This window comes from Barbus barbus (assembly GCF_936440315.1).
Source record: "Barbus barbus genome assembly, chromosome: 4".
Lineage (NCBI taxonomy): Eukaryota > Metazoa > Chordata > Actinopteri > Cypriniformes > Cyprinidae > Barbus > Barbus barbus.
The window spans coordinates 17,516,517-17,540,868 of record NC_136732.1 but is presented as its reverse complement, the minus strand read 5'-3'; the positions used below and the strand labels follow the sequence as shown (position 1 = coordinate 17,540,868).

At 36.5% G+C, this 24,352-nt stretch overlaps 1 protein-coding gene across 1 annotated transcript in view; it reads left to right on the top strand.

Moving 5' to 3' along the window:
• LOC306868930 (MAGUK p55 subfamily member 3-like) overlaps nt 1-24,352 on the top strand; it is a 41,179-nt gene that overhangs the window by 10,592 nt on the left and 6,235 nt on the right. Inside the window, exons 2-13 of the mRNA XM_079415407.1 lie at nt 10,891-10,946; nt 11,034-11,152; nt 11,335-11,412; nt 11,879-11,959; nt 12,046-12,183; nt 12,582-12,663; nt 13,207-13,292; nt 17,142-17,216; nt 17,336-17,532; nt 18,665-18,729; nt 19,214-19,234; nt 21,574-21,615. Coding sequence (XP_079271533.1) covers nt 10,910-10,946; nt 11,034-11,152; nt 11,335-11,412; nt 11,879-11,959; nt 12,046-12,183; nt 12,582-12,663; nt 13,207-13,292; nt 17,142-17,216; nt 17,336-17,532; nt 18,665-18,729; nt 19,214-19,234; nt 21,574-21,615 — 1,021 coding nt within the window. The 5' untranslated portion in view covers nt 10,891-10,909. The remainder of the gene's footprint in view (nt 1-10,890; nt 10,947-11,033; nt 11,153-11,334; nt 11,413-11,878; nt 11,960-12,045; nt 12,184-12,581; nt 12,664-13,206; nt 13,293-17,141; nt 17,217-17,335; nt 17,533-18,664; nt 18,730-19,213; nt 19,235-21,573; nt 21,616-24,352) is intronic.

Here is a 24,352-nt window from a genome sequence, read left to right as displayed (position 1 = left end):
TGGCGTTTTCTCTTATCAGAGGCAGTCGGGGCTCTCAAGTAAATCCCCTAATGTCGTCACGACATAACGTCTCCGTTCCCTCCATCAGGGAACGAGGGTTACATACGTAACCGAGACGTTCTCGCAGCTGAATCTTTTCAAAATTTCTTGCTTTTTCAGCCCTTTGTTGGCCCCGTACCAAATATTTTTTGAGACCTGTAGCAGGCATCAAATTTGAAATGAGCTCATTTAGTGGATAAAAGTGTAAAATGTATCTGTTTAAACATTTGCTATGTTCTCTATGTTCTATTGTGAATAAAATATTGGCTCATGTGATTTGAAAGTCTTTTAGTTTTCATTTTATTCAAAATAAAAAAAAAAACATTTCCGGAATTTGGGTAGTATAAATTACTTTCCAAACTCATAGAAAAAACAAAACAACAAAAAAAAACCCCTGGAATTTCTCTACTGATAGACTGCATATTTACCATTTATTTAATGTTTGTCTAACGCCAGTCCAGAACCTATTTTTCTCAATATTAACTTGGCTGTGCTGTTTATACCAACATTCTCTCTCTCTCTCTCTCTCTCTCTCTCTCTCTCTCTCTCTCTCTCTCTCTCTCTCTCTCACACACACACACACACACACACACAACTCTTTAAAAACACACCTCATATGCCCCTGTGTATTGCTTTCACTAAGCTCTTTTACCAATTACATCATTACCAGAACAGCACAAAGTGGGAATGACATCATCTTTTAAAGCAAAAGTAATTGTGAATTCCTGTCTGTGGTAGCCATGATGGGATTATTAGTTTATCTCTCACATTCACTCTCCTGATTTTTCTGAGAATTGAATCTAGCTCTATGGTATTATACGTGCCTGCAGCTATATATCATCATCTTTTTTTAATGTTTACAGTGAGTAAATCTACCTGTGATTTGCCATATTCTTACATATACTGTGTGCAATCACATATGGCTTGTCAGCATAATGTTGCAGGTATATTTTGATTTTGATTTTTAATTTTTTTTTAAACTGGCACACCAGGAAGTGCATATGATGTTATATTGTGTGTCACTACATGGAACAGTGACAAATGTTCGTCTAATTATTTTCACAGGTGTGATACATCAGGGGCCTGTTTCAAAATGGGAAGTTTGTCAAACCTGGGAAAGCAGGGCAAGTCAAGCCCGTTTCTGAAAGAGCGGTAAACTTGAACCTAACCTGGTCGGGAGCAGGTTTTCTTCACTTATTTTGGTCTCCATCCCCATTTTAAAGCGTAAGCGATGTTTAAATACCTTATTCGTTCATTCACACTGCAAAAAATAGTATTTTTGTCTTATTTCAAGCACAAATATCTAAAAATTCTTAATATGCATTTTATAGATGAAAAATGGTCTAAGATATTTAGTCTTGTTTCCTGGGAGATTTTCCTTTTAAGTGCATTTCAAGTAAAACAAGTAAAATTGTCCGCCATAGGGTAAGAAAAATAATCTTAATGTAAACTGAGACAAGAATATTTTCAATTTCTTACCCCATTGACAGATAATTTGCAAAATAATAAAAATGCACTTTAAAACAACGGAGATGCATAGTACATTACACTGGGGGAAAAAATAAAATAAAATAAATGATTCATTCAATTTCCTAAAAGTTTTTAAGGTAAGTGGTTGTAATCAATTTATTTGAGCTACATTTAAATAAACAAATTTAGTTGACTGACTTTCAGCATATATTTTTTAAGTCTGCTTTATGCAGATTTTAAGGAAAGTGTGCATCCCTCTCACACTCATTATGATCATTTTTTTCTGGGCATAAATCCGACAAAGAGGGATTTCACAGGATTGTAAATCAGTGGTGTAAAAAATCGGTTTAAATGAGGCTAATCTGATAAATGACATTCACTTGATAACATCTTTCTGTGACGTCTGGAAGTAACCCAATAATCAGAATTTCCTTCAGGATTTCCAGTGTGGTTGGATGCATTGATGACAAGCATATCCCCAGCATCGCACCTGCTGAAAATGAAACTAATTACTGTATGGAATGGAGGATGCCAGATGGAGGAGTAGTAGCTACGAGATGCCATAACCACAGCTGTTAAATCAACACAAATTATTCACAATTTTTTTGGTCAACTTTATTTCCTAAAAAGCAAAAGTTATTCTTTTTATTTTTGGATTTTAGAATTCTTCCAGTGCTTGACCATCTCCTCTTCATCTGTCAGTGGTGCTGGTGCAGGTTCTCCCCTCTTTTTGGGGGAGCCTCTGCCTTCTTGCTGTCGATAAGTCCGTAGTTAATTTTATTACTCAATTTTATTACTCTATAATTAAGAAGTGTAACAGGTTGGATATTTAATTATGTGAAAAGAGTGTTAGACTATGTGGAAAAAGCTGCAGCGCATTGAAATAGACACTGAATGATATTTAATGTCAAATGTTTAAGTCATTTAGCCTACACCCATGAACCTTTCATGCTTAAAGCTTTACCATGATTGAATTTTGTTTTTATACTTAATTTTTAGCTGCTGCCACGTTCTTTCTCTTTTTCTGTCTTTTCCCCTTTTTTTGGCCATGGGATACCATTAAAATGAGTATTAGTTCAATAATTTACAGTTGTCACCTCTGATATTTTAAGTTATTAATGACAGTTATTAAGAATCAAAGTTACGCATTGACTCGGGAGTACGCGAACGTCTTTTTGGTGGGAGCTGTTACCATGGTGAATCGTAATTTAGGAGCTCCACTGATCATGACTTTTCATAGTCATGGTGCACGCGCTAAACTCCGAGTCAACCTACTCCGAGTTCAAGTTTAAACTTAGAGTTGGTTGAACCTCCTTATTGAAACAGGCCCCTGATCTGCACAATTAGTAGCTTGGTGTGATTTCGGCTTCCTAAATAAGTATAAGCTTTTTCATTTACATGTGTTATATGGGAGTGTTCTAACTTGTGTTTCGTTGCAGTTACTCAGTAGCTCACCTGCAATCAACAGGCTAAATGGTGTCACCTGAAAGGAGCCATTTAAAACTCCAGTACACATGCTCTCACTCTCTCTCTCTGACCCTGCATCTAGCTTGGCAGTAGCAGGGCTTGTTGTCATCACAGTCCCTTCTTTTTCCTTTTTGTAATTTAATAAACCTTATTTTATTAGGTAAACTTGTTTTGTGTCCTTGATGTTGCTTCAGGGTTGTAACAATGGGGGCTCGTCTGTTTCATTTTTCTTTGGTAAACCAGACTGTTTTTTTTTTTTTTTTTTTTTGTTTTTTTTTTTTTTTTTCTTTTATTCTTTTTTTTTTTTTTGTTCTGGTGAGTATGGTTGTTTGAGTATTTTTGTGATTGTTGCGTTTCCCCGGTTAGATAGGGTGAGTGTTCCAGCTGTGTTGAGTATTCAATCCTTCCTTCGGTTGACTCTTTTGTTATTTTGCCTTTTTTATTTTCGAGGTTATTCTGGGTGGAGACTTGTTCTCTGTCGGGGGTATAGCATTTCACAATTGTTTGATTATTGATTATATGGTCTACAGTTGTTGTTGTTTGTATCTTTTAAAGTCGCCTCGTGCCTGGTACACCTCAGTAGATAGATAGGGATTAGGAAGGAATATTAGGCAGGTATCCAGGTGTTTCTCATGTATTTTGTGTTATGTTAGGCTCAGCAACCATGCTCACTTTTTGTAGGGAGTAAGAGGAAAGCGTTTAAGTTGGGTGAGTTAAAAGTTCTGACACTTGTGCTTGCTTGCTTGGTCCATGATCCTAACTTTAGTGTGCTAGCAGCTTTTGTGTGATGTTCCTTTGTGGACTTTAGTGTAGACTTATGCCCAGTATAATATATTTATGATTAACTAGTGGCATTAGAGAGCTGTTGCTTGTATGGCATGAGGAACTTTTTGTAGTTTACTGGGTCATTTAGCTCTACTTTTGGGTTTAAAGCTATAGTGTGAGTAAATTTGCTGCTTTATTTTTGTTATTAGTTGACTTAGTCTGAGATGGGAAACTCTGAGTTTTCGGTTACAGAACAGCTGAACTGAGTTAGTTTACTCAACTCTGAGTAAGTTGACTCGGAGTTAAGCGCGTACACCATGACTATGAAAAGTCATGATCAGCAGAGCCAGAAATTACGATTTGCCATGGCAACAGCTCCCGCCAAAAAGACGTTAGAGCCATCAATTGTAACTTTAATTCTTAATAACTTAATAACTGTTATAATATCAGAGGTGAAAACTGTAAATTATTGAACTAATATTAATTTTAATGGTATCCCATGGCCACAAAAAAAAAAAAAAAGGGAAAAAGACAGAAAAGAGAAACAAGAATGTGGCAACAGCTAAAAAAAGAAAGTATAAAAACACAATTCAATCATGGTAAAGCTTTAAACATGAAAGGTTCATGGGTGTGGGCTAAATGACTTTAGACATTTGACATTAAATATCATTCAATGTCTATTTCAATGCTCTGTGGCTTTTTCCACATAGTCTAAAACACTCTTTCCACATAGGCTAATTAAATATTCTCTAATCCAACCAGTTACATTTCTTAGAGTAATAAAATTAACTACAGACATGTCGACAGCAAGAAGGCAGAGGGAGAACCTGCACCAGCACCACTGACCGATGAAGAGGAGATGGTCAAGTATTGGAAGATTTTTAAAATCCAAAAGTAAAAAGAATAACTTTTGCTTTTGTATTAGGAAATAAAGATGACCAAAAAAATTGTGAATTTGTTTATTTAACAGCTGTGGTGGTGGTTACGGCTCGTACTACGCCTCCATCTGGCATCCTCCATTCCATACAGTAATCAGTTTCATTTTCAGCAGGTGCGATGCTGGGGATATGCTTGTCATCAATGCATCCAACCACACTGTAAATCCTGAAGGAAATTCTGATTATTGGGTTACTTCCTTAAAAGGCATTAAAATACTTAAAAAACGCCTTAAAATACTTAAAATGCATATCAAGAATTTTTAGATATTTGTACTTTAAATAAGACAAAAATACTCAGTAAGAAAAGCAATTTTGCAGCATGAATTAGGTATTAAAACATCGCTCACACTTTAAAAAGGGGGAGGAGACGGAAAGAAACTCTGGGTTTACCAAAGAAAACCTGCTCCCGACCAGGTTAGGTTCACAGAGTAAGTTACCTCTCTTTCAGAAACAGGCTTGACTTACCCTGATTTCTTGTTTGACAAACCTCCCATTTTGAAACGGAAAACCCAGAGTTTCCCTGATTTCAGGGTTAACATACTCCGAGTTTTCACTTAACCTCCTTTCTGAAATGGGCCCCTGTGGTGTTAGCTGTGCAGGAAGTAGTGGAAAGGACTCCATTTGGGTTTCGTGCTTTTGTTGTTGGCACTTTAGTTTAGTTGGAGCGGAGTTTAGTAATGGCTTCTTTAGATGATTTCCTGAAGGAACCTTCAGACAAGTTGCTTGAGCTTTTTACAAAAGATCAACTCTTCCAATTAGCTTCTCATTATGATATTACCATTACCAGTAGTGAAAAGCGTTTAAAGGATAGTGTAAAAGACATCATTAGAAATGTGTTGATTGATAATGGTATTTTGAAAGTTAGGCCAATTTCCTTACAACCCATGGTTGCTCCTTTGATTGAAGCTGCAATTCAGCTGAGGTTTAAGGAGCTAGCTTTATAGGAGAAACAGCTGGAGGCTAGGGAGAGGGAAAGGCAATTTAAAGAGAAACAGATGTATCTTGAACATGAACGGTTTCTTAAGGAGTTTGAGGTGAAAGTTGCTTCTGAAAAATCAACTCCTAGAGTTGATGTTGGTAACCATATTAGGTTAATGCCTCCCATTTCTGAGAAAGATGTTGAGATATATTTTTCTGTTTTATTTTGAATGTGTGGCGACCACATCTAAGTGGCCCAAAAATGTGTGGACTTTGCTTTTACAAAATGTTTTGGTAGGTAAAGCTCAGGAAGCTTACTCTGCTCTAAACCTTGTGAGGAGCACTGATTATGATGAGGTTAAATCGGCTATATTGAAGGCATATGAGCTAGTTCCTGAAGCTTACCGCCAGCGCTTTAGAAGTTGTCAAACTTGCTCATCACACTTATGTTGAGCTCGCAAAGCAGAAGGAGAGTCTGTTTGATCGGTGGTTTACATCTCAGAGGGTGGAAAGGAGCAATTTAGACAACTTATTTTGCTTGAAGAATTTAAGAACTGTCTGCTGAGGTTGTGTCTGTTTATTTGAATGAGCAGAAGTCAGTAACTTTAGAGCAAGCTGCAATCTTGGCAGATGAGTTTGTTTTAACTCGTATAGTAAACTTTGGTGACAAACAGGCAGAGTCTCCGAGTAAGGGCCAGTACAATAGATCCCGATTTGGAAAGTTTTCTGATTCATGCAAGAATGGTGAGTTAGCTGACTCATCATTTTTGATGGATGGTTTTGTATATGTCTTCTGAACCTGAACATAGACAAGCTATCAAGATCTGGAGCGATACTGGAGCTTTCCAATCTGTGATTCTCCAGGATGTCTTGTCTTTTAATGAAAAGTCATCCCAAGGTTCGGAAGTAATTGTTAGAGTTGGTGGAGGATTTTTGTCTATGCCTTTGCCTAACATTCATTTACAATCTGATTTAGTCTCTGGCAATGTTGTAGTTGCACTTTGTTCCCATATACCTATAGATGGGGTGTCCTTTATTCTGGGGAACGATTTAGCTGGTGGTAGAGTGCAAACTGTTCCTGAAGTAACTTATACTCCCTGCAAACCAGACAGCCCAGATGAGCTTGAATTGGCATATCCAAAGACATTCCCTGTTTGTGACAACTCGTGCCATGTCAGCTAAGAGGAATGCTGAAGGCAAGCCTCCTTCAAATCAATCAGAGATTCCACTTTGATACTTTTATGGCCCAAGATGATGTGAACTTTACAGGGTTTGGAAAGATGTTCCCATCTCGTGAACAGTTAATACTTGACTTGAGCAAAAGCAAGATCCTACCTTGTCACCTATGTTTGAAGATGTGGTACCAGATGAAACCTTATCAAATGTAGCTTCTGGTTATTTTGTTAGTGATGGGGTTTTTATAAGAAAGTGGACAGATCCAAAAATGTCAAGTCCAGATGATTGTAGTAGTGTGTTTCAAGTAGTGGTACCAGAAGTTTATCGATCTGATATTTTGTCTTGCTCATGATCATTGTCTTGGGTATCATGAAAACTTTGGATAGTGTGTTACGGCATCTTTTCTGGCCTGGGGTGAGGTTAGATGTGGCTCCGTATTGCAAATCATGTTTGTTAGGTGACGGATAAACCTAGCTAGTTTATTCACATAGGTCATGTTTGCCGGGTGATAAGTAAACCTAACCAGTCTATTCCCGTTGCTCCACTACTCCTGAACATGTTACACCTACTAACCTTTTGGACTGTCTGGGTTTGTGAATTGGCCAAAGAAAATTTCAAAGCAGCTCAGGAGAAGATAAAGAGTTATGACCAAAAGACTAAGCAGTGTGTGTTCTGTCTGGGATACCAAGTACTTGTGCTTTTTACCTGTATCTGGTTCTGCGTTACAGGCTCAATATAGTGGGCCATACCTCATTGACCGCAAGGTTGCATGAGATTCCAACCAGTGGAGTTTTGTTTTTGCAAGGTTATGATCTTAAATTGTCAGGGATTATTAACAATGATAATGTGTTGGTAGATGCCTTATCAAGGTCGTAAGCAGAGCGGATCCTCCCTATAAGCAGAATACGCAGGCCCCGAAACAAGAGGGGGCCCCCTTGTCGTAAGTGACTGTTTACGTTATTGTATATGTTAGTGCTGCATTAGGTTGTCCTATAGCAATATTTTAAGGGTGGGAGTGTTCTAACTTGTGTTTTAATGCAGTTACTCAGTAGCTCACCTGCAATCAACAGGCTAATTAGTGTCACCTGACTGGAGCCAATTAAATCTCCAGTACACATGCTCTCACTCTCTCTCCCTCTGATCCTGCAGTCAGCTTGGCATTAGCTGGGCTTGTTTTCGTCACAGTCCCTTTTTGTTATTTAATAAACCTTATTTTATTTGGTAAACTTGTCTTGTGTCCTTGATGTTGCTTCCCCAGAGCCAGGGTTGTAACACATGGAATAAGAATTTCCTCTGCTTCATATGTCCTCATTGCTCAGTATTGACGTAAATTTTATTAATACATTTAAACCCATCGATGCTGAACAGAGAAAACTGTCCATATCCATCTACATCAGCACCATCAGTATTCATTCTAGAATCTCAGTCTATGTAAAGTGTCAAACTCCACTGCAGCTTATTTCTAACTGGTTCAACGGATAAAACTCACCCCATGTTACAATACTCCTTATGTTGAGTGTTACGTGGAAGAGAAACTGCAGCAGTTTTTATTTTTGTCTCTCGCCTCATTTCTAGATGGATCTGTGCTTGTGGAAATGCTATTTCTGTTTCACTAGGCACTCTGAAAGCATGGCATCTGTGAATTGCTTTGGGAGTGTATGCGAGGGACCGAGAGTAAAAGAGGAAGTTGTGGCATCACTCCGAGCTTTGTGTTCTTGCTGTGGCCTCTTGGCACCCACAGAACAGCATCACTCATCACTTACCCTCTCCCCTCTATTCTCATCATGGATGAATATTCCTTAATCATATCAAGGCATTGCACACTCAGTAAAACGATATGATGTATAAGTCACATGCTTAAAAGTGATGTGCATTTAAAGCGATTACTAGAGCCTTGAGGAAACCAGCAAGAAAGATCGATGGTAGATGAACAATACATTGACAAAAACAAAGAACTAACCCATAATTTGAACAGGCTAATTATAAAAAAAAATAGTGAGCGACTGGTGTCATGGTAACAGTGTTAATGTTTTAAAATTTAATTCAGTTATAAGCAAATAAAGTGTCAATATTCAGCTTAAGTCAGTTCAATGTTGGTTCAGTTCAGTTCAGTAGCAGTTGTAAATTTGCCTTGTCTTGACAAATGTGAACCTGGACCACAAAACCAGCCTTCAGTAGTATAGAAATATTTGTAGCAATACACAACAACTTTGTATTAGTCAAATTTATCTATTTTTCTTTTATACCAAAAGTCATTAGGATATTAAGTAAAGATCATGTTCCACAAAGATATTTTATACATTTCCTACTGTAAATATATCAAAACTTAATTTTTGATTAGTAATATGCATTGCTAAGGACTTCATTTGGACAACTTTAAAGGTGATTTTCTCAATATTTAGATTTTTTGCAACATGAAATAGTTGTATCTCAGCCAAATATTAAACCATACATCAATGGAAACAGGGGCGTAGCCATCATTTCAGAAGTGAGGGGGACAGAAATGTTATATATATGTGTGTGTGTGTGTGTGTGTGTGTGTGTGTTTTAAAATAAGTTTCTTCTGCTCACCAAGCCTGCATTTATTTCATCCAAAATACAGTTTTACTATGTACAACTGCTTTCTACAGTATTTGAATATATTGGAAAATGTAATTTATTTCTGTGATCAAAGCTGCATTTTCAGCAACATTACTCCAGGCTTCAGAGTCACATGATCCTTCAGAAATCATTCTAATATGCTGATGTGCTGCTCAAGAAACCTTTTTCAATTATTATTATTATTATTATTATTATTTAAAACAGTTGAGTAATTTTTTTCAGGATTCTTTGATGAATAGAAAGATCCAAAGATCAACATTTATCTGAAATAAAAAGCTTTCGTAACATTATACACTATACCATTCAAAAGTGTGGAGTCAGTATTATTATTATTTTATTTGATTTATTTTGGAAAAAAAATTATAGAAATTAATCGTTTTATTTAGCAAGGATAGTTTAAATTGATCAAAAGTGATGATAAAGACATTTATAATGTTACAAAAGATTTCTATTTCAGATAAATGTTGTTCTTCTGAACTTTCTATTCATCAAAGAAACCTGGAAAAAAAATCTACTCAGCTGTCTTCAACATCATAATAATAAATGTTTTTTTTTTTTTTGCAGCAAATCAGAATATTACAATGATTTCTGAAAGATCGTGTGACTGGAATAATTTACATTTTTAAATATATTCAAATAGAAAACAGTTGTTTTAAACAGTGAAAATATTTCAAAATTGTACTGTTTTGCTGTAGGCCTACTTTGGATCAAATAAATCCAGGCTTTCTGAGCAGAAGAGACTTCTTTAAAAAACATTTAAAATCTTAATGTTCAAAAACTTTTGACTGGGTAACTTTAATTTTTTCTCTTATTTCTAGCTTTTAATTGGCTTAGAAATCAGATACACTGCTGGACAATAACCAATAATAATTATTTGTTTATATACTACAAACAATTTTTTTGTCCCATGAGGCAGAATAGTTTCTATACTGTAATGAATGCTGTCAATTAGCACTGCATTGTTCATATACTTTATTTATTACCTGGAGATGACTTGAAAAACACAAATAAACCATATATCGTCGCAATCGCAAATCCAAACTCGTCGTTTTTTCTGTTTTCATCCATTTCATATATTAGGAATTACGTCCCCCGTGTAATCTACGCCCCTGAATGGAAATCTTATTTATTCAGCTTTCAGATGATGTATAAATCTTAATTTTAAAAAAATGACCCTAATGACTGGTTTTGTGGTCCAGGGTCACAAATAGAGAATTACAGTACTGAACGATTCACTGCCTCAGTACAAAAAGAACCGGTTCATAAGAGTCATTTGTTTGCAAATTGAACATCACTCACGGGTCGCCTTGTGTTCGCTGTGCATGCTGCAAACACCCGAATGATAAAAATATAATAAACTAACAGCACCTCGTGAGATGATAGTCTGATTAGTCTTTGTGTTTAATTGTTTATTTTGATATCCCTTTACCGTAAACCAAAGACTAAGATAATAAATAAATAAACAATAAAAGGACTTTGGTAGCCTACTGTAATAATGATTATATCTCTCTTTTAGCTCAACCCCTTCCTGATCGATGAAAGAAGCCATGCCAGTCCTCTCTGCAGGAGCAGGTGCGCTGCACATGTACACCTCCATAAAAACACATATGTAGGCCTATGTATAGTATTGACACTCACTGATCTCCTGTTTGCATGCAGGGTTGCATGAGACTCTTGCCCTGCTGACCTCACAGCTGCGTCCAGATGCCAATCACAAAGAGGACATGGTCTTCCTCAAGGATGTCTTCAGTGAGAGGAGTCTCAGCTACCTGATGAAGGTGTGTGTTTGTGTGTTAGGTTTTGCATTGAATTCACTTCATATAGGCTATGCAGCATCATATATTATAAATGATTTACAGCATGCATCATTTACCTTAGCTTATTTTTAAATGTATGCTGGAAATGTGTAAGAGACTAATCATGTTCAGCTCTGAATGTGCACTGTGCGTGTATTTGCTAGATCCATGAGAAGTTGCGTCAGTATGAAAGGCAGAGCCCCACCCCGGTTCTCCACAGTGCCTCCACTCTGGCAGAAGATGTAAGTGCTGCAGTCTGTCATATCACATCACCATAGGCAAGATTAATGGCGTTTTACAATAATATATGAGAACAGAGTTTAATGGTATCTGCGGGGAATGAGGGAACCCTAAAATGTTTGACTCAGCAATTTTAGCAAAAGTAGAACATGCACTTCACTGAGAAAGTTCATTAAATTGAATAAGAATGTGTGACTCTAATTTAGCCATACTCCAGGGTCAAATTTTCTCAAGAATGTCCCCAATTTCTTTTTTATTTTATATATATAAAAAAAAAAAAATCCAAAATATGAACAATTATTTAATGAATTACATTGAAACAGTAAACAGTTGGAACTAAATTGTAATAATATTTCACAATATTTCTGTCGGTGTGTTTGTTTTATTTATTTGTTTGATCAAATATATCAAACAGAAAAAAGGTTGTAATTAAATGCTTTGATTTTGTCTACCCTCACTGATTGGTAGGTGGCAGAGGAGCTGCAAAGTGGACCAATGAGTGCTGAGGAAAAAGAGCTGCTACATTTGCTGACATCACCACATCTCAAGGTACAAACAACACTTTTATTGTTAGACCTTCATGATAACTTAGTCAAAAACTAAATCTAGAAGCTCATATCCCTCCTGCTTGGTAGGCGGTTTTGTCAGTTCACGACACGGTGGCGCAGAAGAACTTTGACCCAGTGCTGCCTCCTCTTCCCGATGACTTTGAGGATGAGCTAGACGAGGAGTCTGTCAAGATTGTCCGCCTAGTCAAAAACAAAGAGCCACTGGTAAGAGAGAGAAACAATGCAAGTTGCACAAATACAGTGACCCTGAAAATATTAGGACACTATTTTAATATTATTTATATATTATTATAGCGTTTAGTAATATTTTGAAAAGCTTTTCTTTTTGTTTTCAGTTTTCATTGAAATTTTGTTGTAGTTTTAGTATTTTTTTGTACTTTTGTCATTTTAGTATTATTATTATTTTAAAATATTTTTATATATTTATTTATTTTCAGTTTTAGTAATTAATGAAAAAAGTTTAACAGTTTTACAGTTTTTCTCGATTGCTAAAAGCAGGCGTGACGTTTTGGGGTCACTAAATATAAAAACTTGTTTTTTAGGTCATTGTTGTTTGGCGTTTCTCTGCAGTTCTCTTCTCTTTCTCTCTGTTTGTCTCTCAGGGTGCCACTATTCGGCGAGATGAGTCCACAGGGGCCGTGATTGTGGCTCGGATCATGAAAGGAGGGGCTGCAGACAGGAGTGGTGAGTGACACTTTAAAGAATTTGTCTTCAATCTTGCGGCATCATTTTACTCCATGCTGAAATCCGTTATAATTGTAACGGAAAGCTATTTTACCAAATATTCTCCTGAAAATCTTTTTCAATTACCACTGCGTATATCAATGGAAAACCAGTGTAGTCTTCAAAGGTCCTATATTCATCTCTAAACCGATTGAAGTGTCTGAATATCCCTGCACCTCTACTGAATGTGCTATATGTGGTTATTTTTACCTCCGTGATGGGCACTAGACTACATGTCTGCTGCAATGACACATGGCCCATCTGCGTGGTCAAAGAGAGTCTCCAGAGACCCAATCAAGGGAATCAAACAGACTCACTAACCACCTGACCACAGCTGTTGCCATGAGTATATAACGTGTATGTGTGGTGGGAATGATCTTTTTTGTCATTAAAAAATCATTGAACTATGCCTATAAAGTGTATTATTATGGATCACACGCAGCAGGTTCAGCTTGAACATGTGGTAGTGAATCTGTAAATCAGGTAGCCCTCCTCTCTCCACAGGTCTGGTGCATGTCGGTGATGAACTGAGAGAGGTCAACGGCAGCTCTGTAATGCACAAGAGACCAGATGAGATCAGTCAACTGCTGGTAATACTCTCCTGGACCTTCTCCACATTCATTCGGCATAATGCAAGAAAAAAAAAAAAAATTAAATGCTTTCTTAATTCCTCATTAAGAAGTTTTTCTATCAAAAAAGCATTTTAAACTTGACACAATGTCTTCAATGGATACTTCACATAAAAATGCAAATCATTTACTCATCTTTATGTCTTTCCCTTTTGTTCTTGTCCTTATGCATGATTGTTGTTCTGTAGAACATAAAACAATATATTTAAAAAATGTCTCCGTCCATATAATGTGTCCATGAAATATATTATTTATCTTTGTCTATTTAATGCATTTAATATTCATTTTAATATAATTATATTATTTTTTTATCTGTCTTTATTTATTTTCAAACACAACGAGGACTCTAAATCTTTCTGTTCATGCCCGGGTTTAATAAAAAAACAAACAAAAAACAAACAAAAGGGTCTCATATTTTTAATCCTACTGTACCCGAGATGAAACCCATACTAAAGCTCTCTCTCTCTCTCTCTCTCAATTCAATTCAAATGAGCTTTATTGGCATGACTGTGTAACATATCACAATGTTGCCAAAGCAATAAGTATATTATACAAACATACAGATTAATAAAAAATGGGAAAAATAAACACATATACAAGTCCAACTTATCACAATGAAAAGAGAATAAAAAAATAAAAATAAATAAATAACAGATTAAAAGAATACAGAGAGTTCTAGTAAATGGTAAAGAGGTTTCAGCCTTTCTCCCTCATTTGATGGCAGGAGTACACATACTGCGCTGCCAGGTGGATGCACTTTTCCTTCTCTCCCAATATATACGAGAGTTTCTCTTTGTTGCTTGTTTTCTGGAATTCTCTCTCTCTCTGTGTGTGTGTGTGTGTGTGCGTGCGGATCGGCTGGGAAGAGTGTGTGAGTGTTTGAGCGAGTGGCGGCTTGTTTGAGTGAGTTTTCATTCTTTTTCTTACTTTGAAAAGTTAGTGTTGTTTAGTTTGTTGTCACTTGCAATTAGTTGGGGGTTGGGACAATGCCGGCAGACTCTGATGGGTTTGCTACTTTAACAGCCCGGCATGGTTGTAAATGTTTACCGGATGAATCAATCACTGTTGAAGACTGTTTGGCTGCTATTAGTAGAGAAGCAGGTGCTTGGAATATTCTGTCGGCGTCTAGAATGCATAAAGCTGTTGTGTGGTTCATGTTTTTTTGCCTGTTTTGCCGCTGTCGAGTCCTTCAAAGGGGGTAACTCTCTCCAATGTGCCCCCGTTCATTTCAAATGATTCACTTGAGCGCTTAGCCGTTATGGTAAAATTATGATGCCGATTAAAATGATCCCTCTTGGTGTTAAGAATCCAGATTTAAAACATGTTTTAGACGCCAAACTGCTGTGATTTTGAATGCTGAATTTCAACACTTGGACGTTTCCGCAAAATTGACTTTGGCAGGTAAAGATTATCCAGTTTTTATCAGCACCGAATCAATGAAATGTTTCTCTTGTGGGGTCTGCGGACATACAAAATTGAGATGTACTAATAATAAGGTGACTGAACAAAATGAGACTGAGCCTAAAACGCCTTCGGAGCAGGTGGCTCCTGCCATGGAAAATGGTAACCAGGATGGCAGTGATAAAACTGATCAGCGGGCTGAATCGGATTCATTGTCAAAAGACGACGAAAATCCGAAAGAGGATGCAGTGATCAGTCATGCTTAGTATGCGGGAGAGTGTTCACTGAACACTAATGAATGCGCTAATGTTCGCAGTGGATCGGAGAAACTGAATCAGAGCGCCCCATGGAGCCAGATGAGCTTGTGGGAGTCAGAGAGTCTCAGGACTCGCAAGCATCTGTTGATGTGGATCAGTTATCTGAGGGAGGTGAGGCTCAGTCCGTAGATATAAGTTCGGACAGTGAGGAATCTGATGTTGTGGATTATTTCACTGATGTCAGTTCCCAAGGAAGTTCTGCAGTTAAAAAAATGCAGCTTGCAAATGAAACCACCTTATTACAGTACAACAAATGAATGATTTTCTCAATTATACTTTTAATCAGCGAAGACCAAAATTAGAGAAGTATTTCTCTGATTTACAATTGTTTGTTGATTCTTGCACTATGGCTATGAGAAAAGCTTCATTGGAAGAGATTGATCAGCCTAAAATATATAGATTAAAGAAACATGCCAGTGCTGTTAAAAAACATTGATATGGTCATGAATATTAAGGTGATGTATTATCTTTTTTGCATTCTTTTATCTTTCATCATGACAACCTTAAACATTGGGACTTTTAATGTTAATGGTTGTCGATGCACAAGGAAGAGAGTTGCTTTATTTGATTATCTGCGGTTAAAACGGGCAGATGTTATTTTGTTGCAAGAAATGCATACAGATCAGCAAAATCAAGCACAGTGTTATGGTGATTGGAAAGGCAGTGTTGTATTAAGTCATGGTACAAACCTTAGTGCAGGTGTTGCCATCCTTTTTTCTCCATGCGTTGGTATGCAACCAGATGTGGTTGAAATAATACCTGGTAGGATTTTGAGAACTGATATTATTTTTGGTAATACTCATTTTTCTTTTATTAACTTGTATGCACCAAATGTTGGTCAAGAACGCATCTCATTTTTTAAAACACTTTCTGATGCTTTATTACAGTGTCCTCAGGGAAATGTTGTTGTACTTGGTGGATATTTTAATTGTACTGTTAATTCATATTTGGATAGGAATCATGATGAACCTCACCTTTCTTCTGCTGAGAGTTTAAAGAAATTAATAAATGAACACAATTTAATTGATGTGTGGAGGGAGGCCTTTCCTGGAGTCAGACAATACACATGGTTAAAAACTAATTCTAATAATATGTCAGGAGCTAGGCTTGATCGCTTTTATGTTGAAAAATTAAAATGTAAAATTTTGTAAAATTTTATAAATTTAACAAAAGTAATGGACATGATTTATTTAAAGAATGGCCAATGGAGAACTGTACAGGCAATACCACATTTGTGTACATTTGGGTCAACTGAAACAAAGACCAGATACAAAATGGAGGTCTTGGATTTCTATTTCAGATGAGGTTTTTCCATCATGGAGGTTATTGTACAACCCTCTCTAAGAGATGTGGGGATATTCAGTGGAGGATACTACATTGTATTATAGCCTCAAACTCTTTTGTGTCTAAGATTAATGAGACTGTTTTACCGGCATGTCCTTTTTGTAATGCTCTTGACAATGTTTTTCATATGTTTTGTGAGTGTCTTAGACTTAACTCATTATTTGAAATATTGGAGAAAATTATTGTAAGATTGGGTTTTACATTTACCAACAGTCAGGACAAGCTAAACTTGTTATCTTAAAGTCGTATCAGTATAAAAATGCCGGTGAAGATGTGAGTTTAGTAACTCTGTTTAAGTCTTTAGTGGATTCAAGAGTGGTGGTTGAATATATTACCAACATACTAATAATGTCCTCTATTTTGAATGGAAATGGGGTATTGGGGGGGCTTTGGTGACTGTGTGTGATTCTGAAAATTTGGTTTTTAATCGGTAATGTTTAGGAATCTTATGTTTTGGTTAAGTTTTTGTTTTTTGTAAGCTTGTAATGTATGTATAATTAAAGTGTTTGAAAAGTCAAAGTCTCTCTCTCTCTCTCTCTCTCTCTCTCTCTCTCTCTCTCTCTCTCTCTCTCTCTCTCTCTCTCTCATATATATATTAATTAGAAGAGCTTAATTTATTGCCATATCGTATAATTAATTGTTAAAAAAAGAAAAAAAACACGACAGTCCTAATAAACCAAACCATAATCATTCCTGTTTATTGTCGTAATAACAGAAGTAATTGAACAGTTATGTTTTTCTTTCTTAGTCTCAGTCACAAGGCTCTATCACACTGAAGATCATCCCAGCAATCAGAGAGGAGGACAAGCTGAAAGAGAGCAAGGTAAATGCCTATAAAACGGGATAAAACATTGTAATTTATCAATAATCAGCCCAGCATCGCCCCAGTTTTTGTCTTGTTCACTGGATTTGCATCCCGTTCATACCATGTGTTTTCTTCAGGTCTTCATGCGGGCACTGTTTGATTACACCCCGTTGGAGGACAAAGCCACACCGTGTCAGGAGGCAGGGCTTCCGTTTAAACGTGGAGACATACTACAGGTGGTCAGTCAGGATGATCAGACGTGGTGGCAGGCCAAGAAAGTGAGCGACTGCAACCTGCGTGCAGGACTCGTCCCATCCAAACAGTTTCAGGAGAGGTGGGACAAAACATCCATAAAACACACACCCTACTACCTGTTTAAAAGCTGTTTAGTTTGCAAGAACTTGAGAAATATTTTAGTAGCCCTTCTTTATCCAATCAATCAATCAGTCAATCAACAAACAACTCAGCTACTTGTGCATTTTAACCTAGACTGACCAGCAACATCACCACAGAGAATACTGGTTAAACAACATTTCCAGTGTTTGCTGGTGAACATCTAGTCTGTGCTGTTATCTGGCTGTTATTTCTATTAAATATTGTATGTTGAGTATTTAAATCTATTTTTAATTACATATTTGTAATGATGAAGTTGTAGTTTAGTTAAAATATATTACATTTAAATGTAATATAGAATAAAAGAGTACAGTTTTACAAATTATACTGCAAATTATTAAGTACTGTACTGTTGACTGTTAGTCAACATGTCAAAATGTGTACTCCTTTAAAGACGAAAGATGATTACAATGATTTAAAACATTCTTTAAAGTAGAACTTTTAATTTGACATTATTAAAAGGTGCACTTACACTACTAAATTAAGATATCTTAAACACACTTAAGTGGCCTTTAATGTCATTAATATTATAGTATCTGCAAGTACAGGTTTTTATTTTTAAATATACTTTTACGCTTTTAAGTGCACATTCAGTCTAGTAAAGCACACTTCTTTGATTATTTTCCAACCCCGGATAGCATTTTTTTTTTAACACAAGATGACTTGGGTTGCTTAAAAACATTTTTCTGCAATATCAGCATGACTATAAAAATTAGCTTTGTTAGTAGCTGCAAATTGCATACAGTCTCTCAAAGCTGTGCTCTCCTTTAGGCTAAATCAATAAAATTAATTCTAAATTATTCTCCCTGTAGGTTTTATCAGATATAGATGGGCCAGTTTGCTTTTTTGTCCCCTCTTTTATCTCAGCAGGGTGCATCTTAGCTGGATGTACTCTCATGTAAAGAACGGGAGTATTTCTTTCTTACTGTTGAATTTGTTTGATCTTGCTCAATAGTATATCTGATGGCTCCAGAGACAGGAATATCAAGTCAAACTAGCACAAAACATTATTGTCAAGGGAATTGATGTTTTTTAACTGTTTGAAGTTCTCCCCATATGGTTTCTCCCCTCAGGCGGTTAGCCTACAGAATAAAAATGGGCTCCCTTCAAAGCTCCAAGTCTCCAAAAAAAGCTGTCTGTGAGTATTTCAGTAATTCTTCCTTCCTTATGGAAAACCCCTTCAGTTATGAATCAGTGTTGACTAACAGGAGGCATAATTTGCTGATGTGAGTGCTTGTGTGAAGTTGCCTGGTGATTATTGGGCTCCAACCAAGCGCTTCATGTTCACTAATCTAAAGCTGATTAGAGAACAGACACCTCTACAGTTCAGCAACATGCAACAACATACATCCTTCTCACTTACTCTCTCTCTCACAGACTGCATTATGTGCATTAATTTATATCCCCTCCTCTTCTGCTTCTTCCTTTGTTACTCCATCTGTGTGTGGGGTCTTCACTGCTGGACACACTTTGAACTGCATGATGTCGGAATGATGGAATTTATTTATTTAATAAACTCGGGGCCAGTTTAGCCGTTTTTCCAATTCAAAGTAAATTAAGTCTGCAGTTTTGGCTTCTTTTGTCATAATATATTTCCCTCTTCTGATTACTGCTGACACCAGATGACCAGGGATGTGATAAAGGTGGGTCTTCTAGGTCTGAGTTCACACATTCACCCTCAAATAAACACACATGTTGGTTCCACGGTGATTAGGAAATTAGGCCAGTGTGTCACCTAATCTATATTAATTCTTGGAAAGAGACAACTGCTGTTCTACTATAAACACACACACACACACACACACACACACACACACATGTTGGGTTTCCATGTTTTATGGGGACATCCCATAGGCGTAATGGTTTTTATACTGTACAATCTGTATTTGCTATTGCCCTACACCAACCCTACACCTAAACTTAGCCCTCACAGGAAACATGCTGCATTTTTAGATTTTCAAAAAACTTTATGCTGTATGATTTATAAGCTTGTTTCCTCATGGGGACCAAAAAATGTCCCCACAAGATTCAGATTTACTGGTATTACTATCCTTGTGGGGACATTTGGTCCCCAGGACGTGATAAATACCAGGTGCACACACACACACACACACAAACGCATTTAATGAGAGAGAGGCTTCAGTGTATGACACTTTCCAGGAATAAGGTACACTCTGATGGTCCATTACTTTTTTAAAAGCATAATAGGATCAAATACCACAAAATGTATCATCTCATTTATAAAATTAACCCAGCATGACAAGCAGCTAATTTAATACAGATCAAATGTCTGTATCCTATAATGTTGGTTTTGGCCCGTCTCACCTTAGAAGTGTCGTGCAGCCTTGTACGAGTCTTAAATTTGATAAAGAATATCTCTTTGGGTTTGAGACTAGTCTTTGCAACTTCAGGGATCTAATCTATGCATGAACAGCTTGTAACACTCCAAAGATAAAGGAAAACTTGAAATCGCATCATATGACCCCTTTAAAACATATACAAAAATTCATAAAACCTTTGTGTATAATTCGTTTTCAGGTCCTATTTTGTACCCTATTAGTGGAAAGTGCTGTACATTCTTCTTAGAACTTTTAGACATATCTGTGGTAGCAAGAACATATTACAGTAGAGGTTCAAATAAATAAACATTAAACAAAAAAAAAAACGTTTGTTTCTTACGTTATTCCTTTTCCCATCTTTTCCCTTATCAAGTACCTCCTTACATTAACTAATGCTCTGAGATCTCAAACATCACTTCACCTCTTTCTCCTTCTATCCTTTCTCTATTCTCTTCCTAGTGGTGCACTCAGTAATACTTGTGCTTTATACTGAAGGATATTGAAAGAAATAATGTACACTAACATGAGATGAAGACTCCATTAACACCAGAAGCCTAATAAAATCATCTAAATATTCAATACGGTTCAAAATATTGGAGTTGGAGTTGCACTTATTTGATCAAAAATACAGTAATACATACAATGTGAAATATTATTACCATTTAAAATAACTTTTCTATTTGAATATATTTTAAGATTTATAATTTAATTTATTCCTGAGATGCAAAGCTGAATTTTCAGCAGTTATGAATTAGTGTCTTCACTGACACTAAAGCAGTGTACAGTGTCACATGATCCTTTAGAAATCATTCTAATATGATGATTTGCTGCTCAAGAAACATTTTGTGTTATTATCAATGTTGAAAGGCTGCACAGCTCAATATTTTTATTTTAACGTCTATGATCCATTATTTTTAGGGCTACTAAATAGAACGTTTAACAGCATTTAAATCTTTTGTAACTTTATAAATGTCTTCATTGTCACTTTTGATCAATTGAATGTATCCTTGCTGAATAAAAGTAAATGACAATAAAAATAATCTTACTGGCCCCAAACTGTTTTATCTGTAGCTAAAAACCTCATGGGGGTCATGTTGAGATCAACACATTTTAAAATGGCATCAGTAATTGACACCTCTTGCTTTTGTAGAATACTACATTAGGTGTCAGTATAATTCCAGTACAACTGGCACTTCGGCCAGTACAACAGAAACACGAAATTACTGAGTACACCACCTACAAATATTCCCAGTTTTCTTCCATAAAATGTCTATAGCTCGCAGGTGATGATATATTCAGTTTGTTTGTTTTTAATCTTTATCACCTTTTCTCATGATCTTTTTCAATCTAAGGGCCTCTTTTCCATTTACTGTAGGTTATAACGCTCATTGTTTCCTTTGAGTCCCGTTCAACCACACAAGTGAATCCTAACATTTACACACTATCACACCATCATTTTCTTCCTGGCGAATAACAAACCCCTTGGTTGGCCACGGCTGCCACAGACTGCTGAAATACCTGCCGTCCATCCGCCTGCCTGCCTAACTGTTGAACCTGCATATATAACTGTAGTTCTGCAGCCCTCCTTCCTCTCTCCTGGTCTCCGCTGCTCACTCCCTATCTCCCTGCTTGCCTCCCTACAGAAGACTGTGACTGTGAGGGCTATTTCAATGGACAGTACATAGGTGAGAACCTGCATGCCCACTCCTGTACCCAGCGCCTGCTAACTCTGAAATGTACTAACCTTCTGCCTGAGTGAGCTTCTATTGCTGCCTGCCTGTGTGGCAAGAGCTATGGCCGAGCCCTTGATGGGGAGGGGAGGCCGGATTGGGGGCTTTCTTGGCAGCGTGAAGGGAATTTTAGGTCAGTCCGAATATTTCACTGCGAGAACCATTTTGCAGTGGTGCATTGATGCCTTTGGAGGCGAAAGTGGAACCTGGTTGCTATTTTTGTTTACACCTTTGATTTAGTATAGTAATAGAGTATGTGAGTGGAGCAAATCAACAGCAATTTCCCCCTCAGTAACCACTCCGCTCCAGCTCCTTTTATTCAGCGAGAATGCATTAAATGAATCAAAAGTGACATTTATAATGTTACAAAAGATTTATATTTCAAATAAATGCTGTTCTGTTGAACTTTTTATTAATCGAGAATCCTGGAAGAAAAAAAAAAAAGATTGTGTGTCACTGAAGACTGGAGAAATGATGCTGAAAATTCAGCTTTGATATCACATGAATAAATTACAATTTAAAATATTTTAAATTAGAACACAGTCATTTTAGATTGTAATAATATTTCACAATAGTACTTGTTTTACTGTATTTTTAATCAAATAAATGCAGCCTTGGTGCGCATATGAGATACCTTTATTTTTGCTAATAGTCCATAATTACTGTTTTGCACTTAATGAAAATTGATGCTGAAATATAGCTGTGCGTTATGTCCATGATGGAGAGATATTGGAGTGGATTTGGAGGGACTGAGAACATCAATACGCCAACTTACAAATAAAACATTCCTTGCTCTAGGCAAAATCATGCTCTGCACCACTCGCATACTTTAATAATAAGAAGAGATACAGGGTTTGTCATGCCTTCATGAGTAAAAACTGTTAGCAACATGTCTGGCATGTTTCAAGTCTCATTAGTTAATGGGTGCTAATTTGAGGAGCTGTTAAAAGAGTGAAGAAAAGGAAGTGATATTCAGTTCATATAGTGTTAGATATTTCATTCACAGACTATCACGCTATTTTCACAATGTGTAGCAGCTGTAGAAATCTGTGTCAGAAGGGACGACCAACAAACTGACAGCTTTTCATCTGCATATCTTCACTTTCTCTCTGACACTAGAAATCTCTTATGATCTGTGAAGAAGAGTTTTGTCCAAGTTTAGATACGGTGACTTTCTGTGGGTGGCGTGAATAAGTATTTCTATGATATTTGAAACACTGAAGCAAATTTTCCGCACAGAAACTTTTTTTTTGTTCACAAACCCCCTGTAATTAATTAACTTTTTTTCCCCAAGTGATAATTAAACTGAAATAGCATGTGCAGTGATTATTTAAATTACTGCATTATGCCTCCTTTTTTCTACATTAGGCTTATTATAGATTGCGCCCTATTCTCTTGCTGTTTGCTTGGCAAAATATCTTATTGTGTATTTCTGCCCATGGAAATCCAAATTTTATTAGAAGTATATATAATTAATAAACAAATATGTAACTTGGAATATGCACTTCCATTCAAAAGTTTGGGGTGAGCAATTAAAAAAAAAAAAAAAAAAATTAATTCAAAAAGCATTGGCAGCGTATTTTTCAAATTATTTTTATTTTAAATAAATGCTTTTTTCGACTCCTCAAAGTCTTGAAAATTATGTAAATGTTAAGCAGCAAAACTTTATTCAGCATTGATAATTATAATAAAAAGTGTTTCTTGAGCAGCAAATCAGCATGTTAGAATGATTTCTAAAGGGTCATGTGACACTGAAGACTGGAGTAATGATGCTGAAAATTCAGCTTTAACATCACAGGAATAAATTACATTATAAAACATTTTCAAATACAAAAATAATTTAAAATGATAATAAATTTCACAATATATAATAATAATAATGATGATGATGATAATATTAATGCAGCCTTGTTGGGCATAAGACACTACTTTCAAAAAACAACAACAACAAAAATCTCACCAACCCCATACGCATTTGAACAGTAGCATATACAGTCCAACAATGGAGACGACGTGTGCAAATACGCAATCAGTGTGAGTCTTAGTGAGACTTTTCCTCTTGTTCAAATGTGACCAAATCTCCGTTCACGTTGAAACTAGGTGAGAACCTTGAGAATAATCTTCCTCCACTCTGGCAGGTAGCACTTTCCCTTGCCCAGTCTCTGTGTGAATGTATTCCTTTGCTGCCTTCTGCTTTATTTAGTCCTCCATCCCTAAAAACCCCACTCACCCCAGAGCCACTGTCAGGCTGCTGCCCTTCTATTGGACACTCTGCACATATCACCCTGCACGATTGGCTGTGCACTCACTCACTGAGTCAAGTGTGTGAGATAGCTAATGTGCGTGATAGCAACTCTCAGCCTTAGCCACCGACCGAGAATCATTTTAATCATCTGATAGTAAATGCCAAAAATGACAGTGGGAAACTCTAGAAGTCAGACCTACTGGCAGCATGGAATCTGTAAAACATATGTAAATTTTGGCAGAACTCAAATATCTGTCATTTAAAACATTTTTGAATATCCACTGTTTGCAACTTAAATATTTTGGATAATTTGTTGTTGCTTTCAGCTGTCAGTAAGTGTTCTCCTCTTTCTTTTCCATTTAAAACATTTTGCTATAATTAGAAATATTTAAATTCTTTTCATGATGCAGATTTCCCCTCACAAACATTACAGGAATTGTGAGAAAG